This window comes from Perissodus microlepis, chromosome 18, assembly GCF_051167445.1.
Source record: "Perissodus microlepis isolate ML-2025 ecotype Zambia chromosome 18, ASM5116744v1, whole genome shotgun sequence".
Taxonomy (NCBI): Eukaryota; Metazoa; Chordata; class Actinopteri; order Cichliformes; family Cichlidae; genus Perissodus; species Perissodus microlepis.
The window spans coordinates 18,407,876-18,427,034 of NC_140478.1; the positions used below are offsets into that span (position 1 = coordinate 18,407,876).

At 37.8% G+C, this 19,159-nt stretch overlaps 1 protein-coding gene across 3 annotated transcripts; it reads right to left on the minus strand.

Annotated features, from left to right (window-relative positions):
- Nucleotides 1-2,556: 2,556 nt before the first annotated feature.
- Nucleotides 2,557-12,429, minus strand: mylk4a (myosin light chain kinase family, member 4a). 3 transcript variants are annotated; one of them, XM_084913439.1, is made up of 15 exons: nucleotides 11,646-12,429; nucleotides 9,231-9,368; nucleotides 8,906-9,002; nucleotides 8,166-8,598; nucleotides 7,504-7,826; nucleotides 6,648-6,753; nucleotides 6,053-6,146; nucleotides 5,679-5,788; nucleotides 5,342-5,483; nucleotides 5,162-5,232; nucleotides 4,925-5,053; nucleotides 4,698-4,850; nucleotides 4,517-4,595; nucleotides 4,279-4,333; nucleotides 2,557-3,944 (listed from the first exon to the last, which is right to left on the minus strand). In XM_084913439.1, exons 1-14 carry the CDS (start codon nucleotides 12,174-12,176, stop codon nucleotides 4,280-4,282), a joined length of 2,460 nt encoding a protein of 819 aa, XP_084769565.1. In that variant the 5' UTR covers nucleotides 12,177-12,429; the 3' UTR covers nucleotides 2,557-3,944; nucleotide 4,279. The 3 variants fall into 3 exon arrangements, with proteins under 3 accessions (XP_084769565.1, XP_084769564.1, XP_084769563.1); XM_084913438.1 differs by lacking the exon at nucleotides 9,231-9,368 and having other exon boundaries at nucleotides 7,504-7,823; XM_084913437.1 differs by lacking the exon at nucleotides 9,231-9,368.
- Nucleotides 12,430-19,159: the final 6,730 nt, after the last annotated feature.

Sequence of the window (19,159 nt, forward strand, 5' to 3'; positions counted from 1 at the left end):
ATGAAACTTTTAGTGGGATGAAATGATGTGTGAAAGTAAACAAATAGTAGACTAAACAAGACTGTCAGCCTCAGATAGGAAACTATTTGAAATGTATTTTTAGGACGCTTTATGTAAAAGTTTTTTTTATTTTCATTTTGATTTTTCCCCTCAAAATTGGTTATAAATCAGTTGCCAATATTCTAGTTCGGTTCAAGCATCTGTAATATTTATACAACACTGTCAATTGCACATGTTCAGTAGCCCACAGGAAAACAGCTGTTGGTGGAAGAAAGATTATTATAATAACCCACTAAGGTGGCCTATGTAAGGCAGTGCGTGTTACAGTTTTTTATAATTATTGACTTTAATTATTAAATAATTATCATTTCAGATTCAGGGGAGTTTAATGATATAATCAAACTTTTTTCATTTATGTTCTGAACATTTATAATTGAAAATAAATTAGTCAATTCAGCTTAAAGGAGACATTTGTGCTTCTTGGTTTATGTCTATTAAGTTTTTAAAAATCTGAAAAAGCAGAAAAAAGGCATCCAAACTGTTTTTCTCCCAGGTTGTTTAACTTTACTGTAAAATTGAGTGTCTGTGGGGTTGCCTTTAAAGCCAGCTTCAAATAGCCATTTAATGAAGTTCAGAAGTGACACTTGGTCACTCCAGACATTAGGATTGCAGTCCAATAGACTGCATAAAGAAATGCGTTCACTGAAAACAAAGCATACAAATACACTGCAGTGGTTTGTCATTTTTCATTTACAGAAATGCTCATAAACTTACTTCCTTAGACTCCATGTGCGACAATATGCTGCTTTATACATTATTTGTGCAGTTCAAAGTTAACCAAATCTTTACATTTAAGAGTATTTAATTGAATAAAAAGTGGATTTAATGGTTCTCTTTGACAAGTTTTATTTATGATTCTTATTGTTCTCTTTTGCAGAGTGCATATATTCAAGTTTTTGTCTTAAAGTTTATTAATTTATTTTAAGAACAAGAACAACAATAAGAACAATGATGAACATTTACCATCCTTAATATATATTATTACCACATATTTACCTTATATACTTGCTTTTCCAATATATATTGGAATAAAAAGCTTGAAAATTATTTGTTTTTCTTAGTGTTTGTTTTTGAAGTGCACTTATTCATGATAAGAAAATTACATGTTTGGGTATGCTAACAAGCATATGTAGTTTTGCATAAATGCATTTATTGATTGACTGATTTTGATATAAATGGAGGTATGGGACATTATATTGTAAAATGTTTATCTGCCAGTATTTACCATGTTTTTGACATATATTAGATATTCAGTCCAGCAGATTTTCATGAAGAAACCTGTCAAATAAAAAGCCATTTTAATATGCAAGAAATTTGCATAGGCCTGTTAATTCTGAGAGTCTGGTTTTATGGACAAAGCCAAACTGGAACCGTGTGAACTAAAGGATCGGGCTGTGGTGTAGAAAGGGCAGTTAAAGAACATCCTGAAATACCTGTTCTTAATGAAGAACAATAAGATTCACAAACTGAAGATAAATCATAGAATTTTCTAGCAAGATATCAAGAGTCGAACAAATATGAAAAATCTTCTTTTCCTATGGTTGTGCTTCATTTCTTAAAAATCACCAAACCTTCCATTACAACTACAGAACAGTTCATTATAGCTATCATTTTTTCTTTGTATTCAGTTTCGATATGAGATGATTTTTAGTTATTTTCCATGTTCAACTGCACTTTTCACATCATGTTCATTTCCTAAGAAGAAATTCAACCAAAATAATTCAAGCTTCAGCAGATTCCAGATTTTACAGATGGAAGAAAACCCGTCACTGTCTAATGCATGCTACGCAAAGCAGAATTGCTATATAAATCAAAATAGTTTATTTTCTCAACTCTTACGATTCTGTAGCATAACAATTTCACACTGTAATTGTACTCAAATACTGGGTTCCTAAGGCTTTGGGGGCAGTTTGCATTTCTGGTATTTCTCTACAACTGAATACATGTTTTCCCGTTGTACTCTCCCATAAAGTCTTTACTTATCCCTGATTAAACCCCTGGGTTCTGTAGAATAAGAGCTTATAATGCTTGCTTTGTGGGAAAATTCTACTTTTCCTCACTGTCATTCTCCTTTTTTCAGACTCTTAGCCTGTTTTTTGTTGTCTGTACAATCCCTGATACCCTGAATCCCATTACTGCAACAGCATCGTCACCCCCACACGCTCAGTTTATTTTCTCAAGTGACTGTATTGCACAAACTGACCCCTTCAGATTCTCCTGATTTTGCTCCTGGAATCTGCTCTACTTTCATTCTGAGTGAAAGTGTGTGCTCCTGTGTTTCACTTATTATGTTTATTACATAAACTGAGCCAAGGTTTAAAAAAATAATAACTTTGCCAAAAATAGAATATTGCAAAGTTTATAAACACACAAAGAAAGCTATTAAAGTTCTATGTAATATTATCTTACTAAATGGATTTCGCTTTTGACAACATGCAGTATTCTTAAAATTCAAAAAAAGAAAGGACAACAAACGCTTGAAGATACATTTTCAGTTTAATGAGTGTGTGCACACTTCAAAAATACATGCTAAATATGTTAGCAATCAGTGAGAATGACTTATTTTACCAGAACTACAATAATCTGGTATTTAACACGAAGGTAGATGAAAACGTAGCTCTAACTAGAGAGGCAGCAACAGGTAGACGGTGTGTCACTCTCAGTTAGTGAACCTTCACAGAAGGCGTTTCAAATAAAAACTTGTTTTCTTTATTAGCGATTTTAGTGCGATGAATATGCAGAAAGAGAGGCTCTGAAGCACAAGGTACAGTTAAAAAAACTAATGTAAGTTATAACTACGTACCAAGTTCAAACTTTAGCTGCAAAGACATGCAAGAAAAAAAATGTATATACTTTGCTAATAAGACATAAACTGTGTTGTCAAGGTGTTTATTTTAAGGTGACATGTGTTGCCGACTAGTCTGTCCAGTGGAACCTCAGCAGCATTGTGTGATATTAGGTCATAAAGCGCATATACTACAGCTTGTTAAGCCAAACACACAAATTTCATTGTCTCCAATAAGCACAATGCACATCCAACAGATTCTAATTTGAATTATTAGCACCTATTTACAGCTGACCGTGTTTATAACCAAGAGGGCAGCGCAGATAATTACATTTATATTACAACTGTTGCTGTAGCCTTCAAGCAGTAGCAGCTGAGGTATATTTCTAAATGCATAAAGTTGTTGTTCTCAAAAGGACAAAAAAAATCAGCAAGGAAAGGCGGTACAGTGTTTTTGGTTAGAGATAAATAAGGATGAGTCCAAGCGAGAATTTTATAGTGAAATAAAAGAGAAGAAAATGCGAATTTTTGTGGCTTCCACAAGAAAACACTATCATACAATATGTGTAATAGTAATTTGTAATAATAATAATAAGTATTAATATGTTTCTATTAAAACTACATCAGATTATGACTTCAGCACCATTTTGAAATGCCAAATAAAAGAATATTGCAAACCACCAGTTGAACATGTATACTTCCCCTGTCACAGTTTCAACAATAACTGAACAGTATTAGCTTCACAATGATAGCACAGTAATCACACGTCACATAGTAATTCTACTGGATTTTTTAGTGTTATGTGATGGTCTGTTTTTTTTTTTTTATTTACCCTGTTTTTTTGTGACATCATCCCCAGTATTTAACACACAGAACTAGCTACTGTTATACCTAAACTGAGCTATTTTCCTTTATATATTTCATCAGGGTGTTGCTTACAATAACACAACACAGTGGATCACATGTCAGGAAGAGGTTTGCGGTGTAGACAGATTTTCAGTCAGTGTCATGAGTGCACTGACTAAAATTTAGGTAATTTACAGGGACAGAAGGGTTGGTCCAAGTGGCCACAGGTGGAGCGTCACCTCAGTGTAGCACCCTGGAAAGAAACATTGCGATGGTTTACTGTGAGAGAACCACATCAGTATCACAGCATCCATTCTGCTACTCCAAACAAAATTTGAGACATGCTTCCCTCTTGTGGATGATTTGAAAGCATAACTCTGACACTGAATTTTTAAAATGTCGTCCCACAGTCCAAAAAAAACACGTCGGTTCAGCTAACTCATGATTCTAAATTGGGCGTGCATGTGAGGGTGTGTTTCTCTGTGTTTGCCCTGATACACTGGCATCCTGCCCAGGGTGAGTATAAGGAGGTGTGTGCATATAAGAAGGGAACAGATTTAAATATAGAGCAATACTTTCAGACCCACCTCAGCTTTCAGTATTGGGCACACATGATGATCTCCGTGATCTGCACATAGTTTTCTGTGAAACAGACAAAAAACAATAATCACCAGTACAATGGTAAGACAGGAATAAATATCCACAACAAATGTAAAGCACAATAAGATGCATTCAAATAATTTTCTTTACTAGGTTCACATATTTTACAAATTTAAGTAGTTTTCCTGCATAAAAAGCCTTTACCCTCACAAACGCATGCTTTACCTTTGTGTGAAGACGATGATGAAGGGCAGGGTCAGCAAGCCAAGGATGCCTCAAAGCCTCACATGCCCCCATCCTCCAACTAATGGGAAACACAAAATCACAATATTTTTTTTTACACAGTTCATGTATTATTAGCTTTTGTAAGATCAGAGGTCAGTGTATGTGTACAAAATCCAAATACCTTTTATTTACAATCAGGAGTCTGGAGATGAAGTCTTTGGCTTCTTCTGATGTATCTACAAACTCTTGTTCCTCAAAGTTCCACTGACAGGCCAAGATGTTATTCAGAGTCTCATTGTCATCATCGCCGAGGAAGGGACACAGACCGCTCAGACTAGCAGGGAAAAGGGAACGGATGATCAGCAAAGGTTTGTGGATGTGCGTGCATGCTTCTGTGTGTTTACTTACAGCATATATGTAATTACACCAAGGCTCCACATGTCTGTGTTGAATGACACAAAGTCATAGTTGATGACTTCAGGAGCGAGAAACTCTGGAGTCCCAAAATTCACTCGGAGTTTCTCCCTTGGTTTATATCTAAGTTTGAAATATGATTGAAATTCACAAAAATGACATGTTGCATGTTGTATGACCACAGCAGTTCATCCAAGTGGGAATAAAACAGAAGTAAATATCAGTACTTACATCCTGGCAAGACCAAAGTCAATGATCTTGACCTTATTTGTGATTCTGCTCACACACAGGATGTTTTCTGGCTGAAATTCAGCAACAACAAAGTATTACCATTTGACTTTTAGAATGTGATAATCCTGTTGTGCAATATATCTACAAAGCAATCACTGCAAACACGTGTGACTTTGTTACCTTCAAGTCGAGATGCAGGATGGACATTTTGTGCATGTGCTGCAGGCCATCGCAGATCTGCCTGATGAACAGCACAGCATCCAACTCCATCAAAGTGTGGTTTTCATCAATAATCCTGTCAAACAGCTCGCCTCCGGCAACGCTGAAGGCAAAGACGAGCACATGAAAAGCATTAAAAGAAATTTTAAAAAGAAAAAAAAATGGCAGGTAGATAAAATATGTAAGCAAAGTAAGTTGCATATGAAATCAAATTAGAAAAAAGGTAAAGAATAAGCTATAAGTAAACCAAAATCCCTTCTGAAATATATAAACATGTTTTTTTAATAAAGGAACGTACTATTCAAGTACAAGGATGATGTCATTTCTTGACTCATAGGCCGCATACAGCTTGATCAGGTTGGCATGGTCGAGATTATTCATGACTTGGATCTCATTCTTCACGACCTCCTACCAAAGAGACAGAAACACAGACACACGGATGCGATGAGAGGTGTCAGCTGTTCTCTGCTAGGACAGACAATGCTTCTTCTCTTCTAGGTCAAATACTTGTCACCTCGGTGACAAGTATTTCCCTCTATCTCTGTTCCAAGAGCGATCTTGTTTTGTACTAGCGAGTGTTTAAAATTTGAAACCGGGACTCTGCTTTTTATATCATGTGATGTAGCTGTCACTGTACTTTGTAGTCGTGACAGTATATGAGAGGTGTCATACCCTTTCTTTCTGACTCCTGGCTTTGATGACTTTCGCTGCCAAAGTGAGACCGGATGAATTCTCCACACATTTGTGCACCTGGCCGAAACGACCCCTTTGAGGAGAGAAAGCAAAGACACATTTCTGTAGCTGGAGAGAGAAACGTGTCAGTTCCATTATCACATCAAATCAGACGATCCAGCAGTTGGGAAAGACGGTGCTGTGATAGATGTATTTTCCCACGACGAATCAAAAACTGATCTTCCTTCATACGGGGATGTTTCTGGAGAGTCTTGTGCTTAATCTGTTATTTCATTAAATGTGAGCCAAGCTGTGTCTCCACTTTGAAGACTTGGATTAACACTTTGTGATTAGCTACCAGCTGGCACCGGGGATACAGTTTCACATGCCAGTCGGTTCTAAAGTAAAAATAACTGCCGTGACTCTGAAGTTATGAAACATCAGAAAGGAAGGCGGGGGTTGGGGGGACTTACATTTACATTTACGGGTAATTAAAACCTGTTCTTACCATCTTTGATCTGTGATGGATCAACTTGTCGATATCTTTTACTTATTTTGCATTTCATGGAGATTTGAGGAGAAGTACAGCACTCACCCGCCCAGGATCTCCTGCCAGCTGATGGTATAGAAGTTTGTAATCAGGTTGGGCTTGGCTGACACAATGCGGTGATTAAAAGGAGCCACTGGAGGTGGAGTGGTGTCTAAAGTCGGATGGGGGCACAAGAAAAAAGATGTAATCTGTTTTAATAAGTTGAGGAATGTGAGAACATACAAGCTTCACTGATAATTAGCTACAGTGAGCCTTTGGAGAGTGTAGATAGCTGTCATAATCAAGTTAGCACATTGTGTACTAAAGTGCTATGATAATCAACAGCTACAGAGTTGCCGCTTTAATATAACAGGTTACCATTTCACTTCATTTTGTAGTACTCCATTTGTAATTATTTTTCTTTTTTTATCCTCCCTCCCCTCACCAAGAACCAGTCATACCAGATGGTCTGGCTGTACCTGAGGTTTCTTCCTGTTAAATGGGAGTTTGTCCTTCCCACTGTCACCAAGTGCTTGCTCAGAAGTTCTTTTGATAACTGGGGTTTTATCTCTGTTATTGTACACTCTTTACCTTACAGTGTAAAGCAACTTGAGGTGACTGTGTGATTTGGCACTATATAAATAAACTGAACTGAATTGAATGAAGTCTGTGGCTAACTATGCTCAGAGTCCCAATAAAAAGAGAGGGAACGCATATGTACTGATATATAAAGCTATATAAAGACTCTTTACAGATATTTGAGCAGTTCCAGTCAAGCCATTACAAAGACTTCTACTATACAGTGTACTATAAATGATACATACAGAATTTGTTGCTACCTTGAAAAAGCAAACACATTTTCAGTTTAAAAAATGTATAATCCTACAAAGATAAGTATATAATAATTTACTGGTGCTCTCACCGATAAAGTACTGCTCAGGACCGTCGTCATCCTCCTTTTCCGCATCATCTTTTTCTCTCTCCTTCTTCACCTGTTGTTTCAGGTTCAGCTGGAGTTCAATTCCATCTGCCTTGAAGACACCCCAACCCTCTGACTCAGCCTTCTTCTCGTCCTTATTTTTGTTTTCTTCCTCCTCTTCCACCTTCTTTTCCAGCAGCTGGCTCTTTGGGTGTTCCTCTACAATAAAGTGTTCCTGGGTGACAAAGGACTTGGTGCTGCTGACCTGTGATATGGTGTCCTGTTCAGCCTCAGGAGATGGTGCTGCATCTTTGTGGTCATCTCTACTGAATGAAAGTCGATGGATTAGTATGTTTTTTTGCATTTTTAAATATTTTTTTATGTTTTTGTGCATAAATTTGACCATAAAAATAGAAAAAACACAAACAAACAAAAATAATGTAATAACATATCTAACACTGTTATGAATTGTTATTGAATTAATGAAATGTTTTAGATCTTAAATATATACTATACAGTCGCAATGTGACACCATACAGGACGTTCATGAAATATCATGTTTTGTTCAACAATTTTTAACAGACACTAAAATGTTTAGTATTATAATTGTAATAATAATAAATTATTACAGATTGTTTTAGTCCTTAAATGTAATAATGGACTACCTGATTGGAGTTGCTTCCTTCTTCTTGTCAGGGGAGGTAGAAAGACCTGAGTCTTCTTCAGCTGCAGAAACACCTTTTTCCTCTTTGTCCTCTTGGACTCCAAGCTTTTCTTCTTCTTTTTGCTTCCCTAGATTCTCCACACTAGGCTTGAGCTCCTTCTCTGTAACATCCTCAGGCACCTTCTCTCCACTTTCCTCCTCAGTAACTGCCTCAACATCCTCGTTTTTCTCAGCAATATCCACTTGGGAGTCTTCTTGCAGGTAGTCCACCAAGCTGCTGGCAGAGGCATCGGGTTCTTGATCTTTAGGGGGCACTCCAGCTTCTAGATCCCGAAAACCAAGGGTGATCTGCTGACCTGATTTCTCAGCGTTCTCCCTGTTGAGTTTCTGAACCTCCTCAAGGAGCAAAATCTGCTTCTTCAGTGAGATATGTTCTACAAGAATACCAAAGAGAAGTTAGATTTAGTCTCTTAGGATCTGGTTAATATTCATCACTTTAAGAAGAATTAACATTTTCACTCTGAAAAATTCCACTCCGATCTTTAAACGTAGTTTCTATCCCAATTAAACGCTAGCAAGCAACAGCTACATGTAATAACACTGTAATACAGCCACATGTTCCACTCATAGAAGGTATTTTAGAGTATTTATTTACATTTTGCTGCTGCTGTGTCTCAGATTATTTTGACTTGCAAAGAGACACTGGAGTTTGTAGAAGTAACAGTGTGTTGATCTCAGCACCTGCTGTATCTGGAGGCTTCATCTTCTTTTGTGCTTTCAGACCCTTAGGGCTCAAACGGGGTGTATCTGTCCCATCTTTGCCTTTGTGGTCTTTCAACTGTGAAATGCAAAACAGAAACTGTCAAACCAGAGACCCAGACAAGTACATTAATATGAAATGAATGCATGATCAAAGCTTTATTAGAAAATAAACAAATCAGTTGTGTCACCCTGGTACTATTTCTTGTCCCAGAGCGATTATAAAATACAAATGGTCTTCTTTTTTTTCGTATCTCTGGAGTGGCGATGCAAATATTTCACATGTTCTCTAAGCACATAAACGTACAAAGTTTCCACATTTGCGAGAGGCGAGGAAATGCTTTGGTCCGTGAAGCTTTATCTTGGGAGAAGACTGCAGAGTACTGGGCTCACATGCAGGTGTTATCTCTTGTTTCCCTTTTTTCCCTTTATTAGAGGTAGTTTTCTAGTAAAAAGACAAGAAGACAATGCTTAGAAGGGTTACATGAATGCACACAGAATTGGTGGCATTTTGGTAAGTTAGATTCACACGTTAATGCACAGGATGAATCAAAAATCAAAGACATGTTGGATTTAGTGTCACATGTAAAACGCAACAAGAAGTTAATAAAACGTTGAGTAATTTGATGACAGGTGAATGAAGGATAAAATACGAAGCATTTTCTCTGTTCTCAGCACACAAATTAGCACAGTTAGTGCACGTCTTTATTGCACTGGTAGAATTGCATGCCTTTGATTATTTGTGGCAGACTTGGATAGACAGGAGCAGGGCAGTGAATTTATAGCTTATCACTGGTCACACTCAGCGATGGAATGCAATGTCGACCCTGAATGGAAAATATTGCAAGTGACTGCAGGCTGTAGTTCAAATTTCTCAGCTAAGGAAACTCACTAAACACTCTCTGATCAGCTTAGCATGGAAAAAAGCCTGTCTTGAACATCAGGTGTCTCACATTTGTTTTCTGTATGCTGTTGGGACATAAACAGCAGGGGAGCTATTTCAAGTGCAGCGTCTCTCCGGTGACCGCGGTGATTGGAGGGTGAGGAAGTGAATGCAGATGCCGCAGTAGCCCGAATTACTTTCAAGTATGTCACACCTGTGGAGGTGGAGGAAGACAGAGCAGCCACCTGACAAGTGCTCTGACGACAACAGAAATTCCCTGAAACGTGAGTCACGGTGAAAACATCACATTGGTATTTGGTCATTAATCATCAGGGTATAATTAAGCCATAAAATGTGACACAAACTTTTAACGGGCTTGATATCGTTGAGTCTGATTTTAACATAACCAAGTATGGGCATATAAAACCTAAGAGTGCACCACTGCACAATGTGCACTGTTACGAAGGTATTTTTTTCCAAGTATGTGATATCGTTATCATGTTACGTCAGACTTAAGTGAGTTTGTGATTTGCTTGTACGTCATACATCAAGAGAGATACAAGCTGTGTGGCGAACTGATAGGAGTGTGGTGTAAGATGTCAAGCAGCACTCAGTGACCTTTAGTGAGGTTTAACTGGATGTGAGTGGATCCTAAGTTTTCAGTTGGTGAATTGTTTTCCTTTAAAAAAGTCATAGAAAAATGCATATTTGTTTTTTTTTTTCTTCATTAAGTTCAACATTTTGAATCTTGGTAGACTTGCGAGAACTACAGTGGAAGCAGGCATTGCCTCAATGGGACTGTATTACTTCCATGAACTTGTAGCAGACTTCTGAAACACTATCTGCAGTTTAAAATAAAGACAATTACTGGAAGCTGTAATTCAAAAATACCTTGGCAGCATTGTAACAAGAACTCTCGCCTAAGTTTTACATTTTATGTGCTGCAAGAAGTTTAGAAGATTGCAAAGAATCACAATGACAAAGACTTCAGACAATGACTGTTCATCAACAAAGCGATAATGGCAAAGATATGACTTGGATAGTAACACTAACAGGTCTGCACAAGAGAGCCGCAGAAATGAAATGGAAATGAAAGAAATGGACTGCAAAACAGAAAAGGAAAGAAAACTCTACAGTTTGTTAACACCTGGTAAGCTGAAGGGATGCAAGGCCATTTGGACCACAAACACTGTAGCCCTCATCCAAAGACAGCATTTCTAAACCAGGCCACTCGTATTTCACCGCAGACCTTGCACTGGCCCTCTCGTGCCCTGCTGGAGGTCCCCCGCAGGCTTCATGCGAAGGAGACCCTCAAGTTACACTCGGAGATCCAACATCGACACGTGTGAGTTAAACTGGGAGTTTATATATGGAATAAGTGACATACTGTCCAGTAGCTTACCCAACACTATAAAACTAGTCTTCTTGCTTACTTTACCTTTAATCAGCAGTTGGCAAGTTTATACATGCCAAAACTCAGACACTACACCAGTCTATTATATGTGGAATTTCACACACAAGCCAAGTCACATTTGCTGCTATGATCGTTTTCATATGTCCTGCCAAGAACAACAAGATCCCAGTGAGATCTTAAAAATCAAAGTCAGCATGGAAAATACAAGACTTGATGCTCATGGTGATGCATGGGCTATGATGCCTGGGCCACCTTTAAATACATCAAAACAAATGCTTGTGAATCTAAATTGGATCAGTAATAAAGGTTGTCCCCTTTTTCTCCAAAACCTCATTCATGACCAAACATCTTACAGTCCTTTTGCAGTATAGAGCAGGTGCACACTTCAGCCTATATGTGCTGTGTCTTACTTCAGCTTGTCTCACCTTGTCAGGCTTTTTCGATACTGTATCTGAAGATGATTTCCTCTTTATAGCTTGCTTCCCTTTACTGTCTTTTGACCTCGAGCCCTTCTTAGCCGTCGGGCCTTTGAGCATCAGCTCCATTATCTTCGAATGTTTCACCGTCTCCCCGATGAAGCTGATCACCTGTTGCATGCTTAGGACCAATTTTTCCATTCCTTCCAGCTTCTGAGCCTGCTGCTCGGACCGCTGGTTCACCGCCGACATGATGGAGCTCATCTCCTGGCAAATCTGCCCCACCTCTCGTCCCATGACTTGGGTCTGATTCATTACCCTGGGCGGGAGATGGATCTCCTCCTTGTCGACCTTCAAATTCTCCATATCCTTCTCAATGTCGTCAATGTCGTGAGACATCCCATCTAGTCGGCTGAGGACTTTTTCCTGAATATTGATGAGCTTGTCCATCTTGCTGCTCAGTGTCTCTATGCGATTTTGGATGATGTCAAAGCCTGCGTTCTTGCCATCACCCACTGCATTTATTACCAGGGAACTCATGGTTTCCAGTGATGTAAAATTCACGTTAAGACACCAACTTGGGACAAGAGTAGGACCAAGAATGCCCTCAAAAATACTTCTGCAAAAATCTTAGCCAGCTCTACAAAAAAATGAAATAAAATTCAGAAAAAATATTCTACATCGAAAACTGCCAGGTGACAGATCAAATAAACTATAAAGTTCAATTTGTGTTTATCTCAGTTACTACTGAGTCAGACTTCTGTTCCTCCCAAACCTTATCCCTGAGCGGCTGCTCCTCTCTTCTAGAATTGGTATCTAGAATGGAGTGAGCAGGTGTCCCTAAATGTAAACGGCCAGCCTACGTCAGCGGGGTTTAAGTGATTGGGGTGGGAGCTTGGCAATGCTTGGGACATATGAGACGTTTGAGAGTCTTTAAGTGTTAAGCCCACCACCATCACTCGCCTGCTGGCTGTCAAAACGTTCACTGTACACATTTCTGCTTCTAAGGACAATGCTCATTAATTTGCACAATTTATCCTATTTAACTGATGGAGGTATTAACTTGTTCCAAGAGAGGGATACATGTGGTTCACATTTTTGAATCAACTGCACTAAAAAAAGAGAGAGAGCTGAATGTGAAGTCCATGTGTGGCTTTTTAGGCAACGCAAGAGTACGTTTGAGATCATTTCAAAAGAGAAAATGTTCCGTTCTAGTGTTTATTTGTTGTATTAAAAGGTTTGTGACATCAAGGGAAGGACTGGGCTGTAAGATATTTGGCACTGATGCATGTGACTGTGCGTGTACTGTTGTGAATGAGAACCATGTTGCAATGCAGATTCCCTCCTTATCTTTTGAATGCCTAAAACTCGCACTCAGTGTCAGGGGCAACCTGAAGAGGTCTGTGTTTCCTGGTTGGGTGGAGATAGATTAAAATGTTTATCCCTGACCTGAAATAAGAGATGGGTAACATGGGCGAGTTATATGATGCTTACTCACTGACAGAAACATCCACCGATAACCATCCTTAAGACAGCAAAGGATCCATTTTAACTGAGCTGCTGAAATATGACCGCAATCCAGCTTCACTATATATCAAAATAGGCATGATGTATTCTACCAACAAATCAGAGAAAACATATAAACAGAAATGCAGCCTCGCTGTCGGTCGGGTTTTTGTTTCGTTTTGTTTTTTGCCTTTCTGAGTTCATTCTGTACCCATAAGTACACGGATGACAAAATGAAGGAAGGATCCAGCTTTGCTCAAGCTACCATGAAATTCTTTTGACAACAGAGGCACAGAGCACAAATTGAGCCACGGTGACCTTAGCCAAACTCGTTGTGACGCGAGCCAAAGTCTGGCCTCACCAGTGCAAAGGACCAGGGAAGGTTCTGAACTCTGCAAAGGAAAGTGCAAGCAAGTGGAAGTGGGAGAAAAAGAGTTTACCTGTCGGCTTATGTTTCATGACAAGTCACCACACTGGGTTGAACATTTGTCTAATTTTTTTTGTGTGTGTGTAGATACGCTATGTTGAACAAAGCCTTCGGAAATCCTTCTACACCAGTGAGACCAGAGAGTGAACCGAACCACTGCTTCCCCTTGAATCTGTATTGTCTCAAGTCTCACTAAAGCAAGACAGCTGCAGCGGGAAGACCAAGTAACTGTGACAGGGCAGAAACAGATGGAATGAAATGGACCATCAGTCACTCAGGGTAAGGCACCAGTGCTCACACCTGTCTTTGAATGCCAGCAGATGACAGACAGCATGGGAATTAACATCATGTTGTGTCAATTTAATGAGCTCGGACACTTAGCTTTCTTACAGTGTGCATGTGCATGTAACACGCACAAATATTAAAGACAAGACAGAGCAAATGATTCTGCAACGTGGTGTTGTTGTCATATCAGTGGACATTAAACGCAACCTTGCAACATCCTGGCACGATCTCGGTAGATCTGTCAGTGGTCAGCGGCGGGAGGTTACGAAACCCAGCAGGAGATATAAAGAGACATTAGACTTATGACATAAAGCAAATGTCAAGTTTATATCACTTACACTTTACAGTGAAACTAATACCAAAGAAAGTAACAGCATCACGGCCAGGGCTCAAAGTAGTCTCTCACAATCTCTGCCAAGAGCGAGTATGTGTACACACAATGTGGAAGCTGTGAAATCTTTGCCCGGTTCTGCTGCTGCGTGGTTAAAAGTTGTTACGTTAATGTGACAGCAAAATCACTGGGATGTTTAGCGGCATTGTGTAATGCATAAATGATGAATGCTTTATAGATTATTCAAAATAATTCTTTGTTATATTTACGGGTGCGTATCCCAGTTGAACTTGTAGTTCTCGAGTGACTTCTAGAGTGGAAAACATTTGAAGGTAAATTGATATACAGCACAGGGGAGAGCACCTTTAAATAGTAAAACATAGAACTTTTGAGATCACCGTGTACCCTTTGTATCCCCTAATGACTGTAAAATCAAAGTCTTGCGTAATAAAAGCACTAAGAAGAATCAATCTAGTTTATGCCACAATCACTTGGTTGCAACTGATGAAGCTGATTTATCACTCAGTGAATAAGTTCTTTGTCATGTTGCAAAAAAAACAGAAAACAGATGATATCTTTGAATGACTTATTTCTTCTACAACCATTCAAAAGCCCAAATATATTTATTTTCCCTGGTAAATTGCAGAAAAATCCTCTGCGAATTCATAATTATGACCTAACTTTGCACAGATTTTTGTCACTGACCTCATTATTTTAAGCTTCAATAAATTGTCACATTATTTTGGTTATTTATTATACATTCAAGGGACATGCTTTTGGAAAATGAATGCTTAGAGGCATTTTTCTGCACAAATAATTGCTGAAAGACTTACATGTTGCTTCAAATTTCCGATGAAACTATGCACCCCTCATTGTCCTCACCTGTACGCATACATCCATCTACACATACTGTGTACATGCAGCATAGTATGTTTTTTGTTTGTTTGTTTGTTTATTCATTTAAGTTTCTGTTGACAGCAGTGGAAGAATTCAAAAATGAAAAGAAGATCTCATCCAGCCCTGAATCATAAGAGCAAAAATGTAAAAAAGTTTACCTAAATGCCCTACAAATGTGTTTGTTTGCTTGCTTGCTTGCTTGTTTAGACAGCATTTTTTAAAGGGTCAGTGTGTGAATATTGTGACCTGCGTGACCCTCTGTATTAGGTTATTTGTTTGGCACTGAGACAAGATTAAAAATGGACTGCCCTTACAGAGAACACAATGTCCTGGGAAGCTCTGGGGATGTGTGCTATGGCCACCATCCAGTCACCTCTCCGTCTCCGCTCACACACCGCTCTGTCTGCCAGCTCTGGCTACACTTTCTCTTGGAAACTTGTGGGCTTAAATGTGACTGGCAACCATGAAACTCAACTCCTCGTGCTAATGTCTAAGAAGCCTCTTCTGTTCTCCCACTGTCATCTGAGATTTTGTCTTGGCATGCAAACACGTTTTGCTGCTGCACTTTGACAGACTTTCTGGTTCTGTTTATATAATGTCATGAAACCACACTACACAGCGTCCTGATGATTCAATATAGTGAGACGCACACACTCCAACTTCACCCTCACCCTCTCGTTGCATACAAATATGTCTGTCTTGTTAAATGCAATTGTCACGAGGACACATTGCATGCACGTTTCTGTATGCAAACTGAAATATGTACATATTTTGAAAGCAGCTTTTGGATCCTCCATCCAATGACCATTTAAGAAAATAGTCATTTTTTGGGTGCTTTCACTGGTTTAATTTTTCAAATAGAGGGTGTTGTGATTTCTCATTATATTGTTAGTCATATACCACAAGGAGCGCTTCAAATAAACCAACAAAGTGCCAGAAAACTTTCTTACACCACCACCTGAGGGTCACTCCAAAAAGGAAGCTAATCCTGATAGACTCCTGTGTTATAATTTCCAACATAAGGGTAGAAATAAACATACTTACAGCTTGGTACAAAAAATATTTTCCCTTTTATAGCATATTGTCCACGCCAATGACAACTGTACAGCAGTTTCATTTCTTCCTAATTCTACAAGCTGCAAATTCTACAAGCTGGATACATTTTTTTTATGTCATCTTGTAATTTTCTTATATTGTGGTGACTTCTGCCTTATAGTGCATCACATAAAGTTACAGAGATTCTAAAAAATGACTGACCAAATGCTGCTTCAATGTTCCTCCACATAACATATAATCAGACAATATACATCTACAACTGTATGCAAGTCTATAAACACAATACACCCTCAAAATTTCTGCATCTCTTGAAAATAATTTATTTTTATCTTTAAACATTGCTTTAATTCCACATTTAAACTGCTTCCATATTTCACACAAAAACTTCTTATGGTTCAATATTGTGCATCTTTAGATTTAACGTATGCCTTAAATTGTACCCATCCAATTTAAATCGCTTAAACAAAAATTCTTAGGCAACGACCCATACAAAGAGAACAGTAAAATTACCTGCATACTGTCACAGTTATTTGTTGTTGTTTTTTAATCTAAGCACTGCTCAGAGTAATTTCATTCAATTGCTTCTACATAGCACAATAATCCTTATTGTAATCCTAATTCACTCCCATTAACATCAAGTGCAGTCCCACTGAGGAATATATTCCCAAAGGCACTATTATTACCAGTATGGAAATGTAAGGAGCGTTTTACACAAGAGATATCAAAGTTAGTGACAGACTGTAAAGAAAGCTTGGTCAAATACGTGCCACTCTCCTACAGTAAATGTCAGTGTGTGTCTCCTAAATGCCAAGAGAGGAATGGAAACAAGAGAGGGTGAGAAGTCTTCAGCTTGTCTCTGTGGTATACTGCCACAGTATTAAAGATAACTAGAGGATGCGTGTATTTATAAGCAGCGGTGTATATAGACAGTGTATATATTTACTCTCAGTCAGATTTCCCTCAGTATACATGAGCTTTCTTCAAAATAAAATGCCATGTAAGAGTTCTGATGGAAACAAAAACACATAGGAGACAAAGTGAACTGAACTGTTGAGCTGCAAACAACAAAAGACAAAACTGTTGAGTTGCAGAAAAAATTTTTGGCTCTGATGTCAGCCCCTGAATGTACTACACTAAATCAAGGCTGCGAAAAATCACTAAGTCGCTAGATGGCAGCAAAGCCAGGATCTCCTGTCTGTTTCATCATTCAGCAGAGACACTACATTATTGTGTCTGTCATGCTCTGCCACTAGAGTACACTGTACCTTTACAGGTGATTCTCTAATGTGCTCCCACAAACGCCACCAGCTGCAGTCCTAATTCAGTCCCAACAAACTGAATGTTGTGCAAAGAACTTTCCAACTTCTAATAAGCATAAGAGGAAGCCAAAGATTGTGCTGACATTCCCTTGTGACAGTAACTGTTAAAACACAAGAAGAACAAAGCAAGTACTAAACTACACAAATAATCTAGCTCAACTATAAATTCTGCATTTACAAAGTTATTAATCTTCATCTGCTATTGACGCTGACAGAGGATTTTTAGTTAAACTACTTACTTGTGATGTACCGTGGCATTGTATTTAACAGGATTTAGGCCAATTGGGTACATAAGTTTGTCTTGTTGTAATGAATTACAGGCAAATATAGTATACATCTGTGGCACTTGTGTTGTCTGAAGTGTCATACAGACTTGCTGAGGCCAGACTTTCCATGAAACCTAAGGGTACAATAGAGCACAACATCATTTTCCTGTGTAGTATACAACTTGAACTGGACTTCACCTGTAGAATAAAAACTTTTATTATGCATCAGGTAATATTTATGTATTTTGATCCCAGCAGTGAATCTTTAGTCTATTCCAAGGAACTGAAGAAGACTAAGAGCAGAAGAGAGGTGATTATGTTCAAGTAAGGGGACATCTGCAGAAAACAGCGGTTCTTTTGACATAGTAAACTAAGTAAGTAAAGTTTATTTATACTTTATAGAGCTTTTCATAGACATAAGAGTCTCAATGCACTGTACAATAAAAACAACAAAAAACACACTTAATACCAATAGATACATGCACCAAGACATAGCTGTAGGGTTAAAACACTGTATATTACTATCCAAGAATATTGATTTTAACACATACAGTGGTGTAATGTCCTTTCATTTAAATAATAATACTAGTAATACTACTAACTTAAAAATCACCACTAGAAACATGAACACTCAAAAAGTGCAAACCTCCACCAAGGCAGCTCATTTTCTTTATGTTACATATATTTCATTTGTTCTTTTTAAACATACTTTGGAAATTGTACGTTTTTATTTCCGTAAAAAGAAGTGCAAAGTGCCGGCTTTTATTATTCACCCTGTGGAAACCCATTTTAATGTACTTGACATTATTTTGATTATAGTTTTTGTTTTATTATTTTTTACTTCTGTGGTTATGGTACATGTGGCATTCATTTTATTGTTTAATAAAATTCACTTAAATGTTTAGTGAAAAATATAAAAAGAAAAGTGTTTTTTTTGTTTTCCAAAAAATAAGATTAAAAATGCTTATTCAGAAACATTTTATATGTTTTCAAACTATTAAGTATTTAAATGGTTGTAACCTGTTACTGTAATGTATATAACAAAGTCATAATACAACAAACACTGTGTAGGAGTAGGAAATAGATAATAGGTTTAATTTGACAACAACTGGACATGAATAAACTGAGCTTATTATATATTATTACACTACAGTATATGTCTAACTGATTAGGCAGCTCATTCTCTTGCTCTTGACAATACTTTCGTTAAAGATATAACACGTTTTGGGGCAAAAAAAAAACAGACAGATATGACAGGTCAAATGTGACATGATATTTGGATGCAAACTATAATGTAATATTTAGAATCCCCATAAATCACTCTAATATTGCCAATATAAACATTTTTTTAAAAGATAAAAGACATATTATGAAAGCTTGACCTAATTAAAGTTTACTTAAAGAAAACATCAGTGATCCAAAGCAACATGATATTA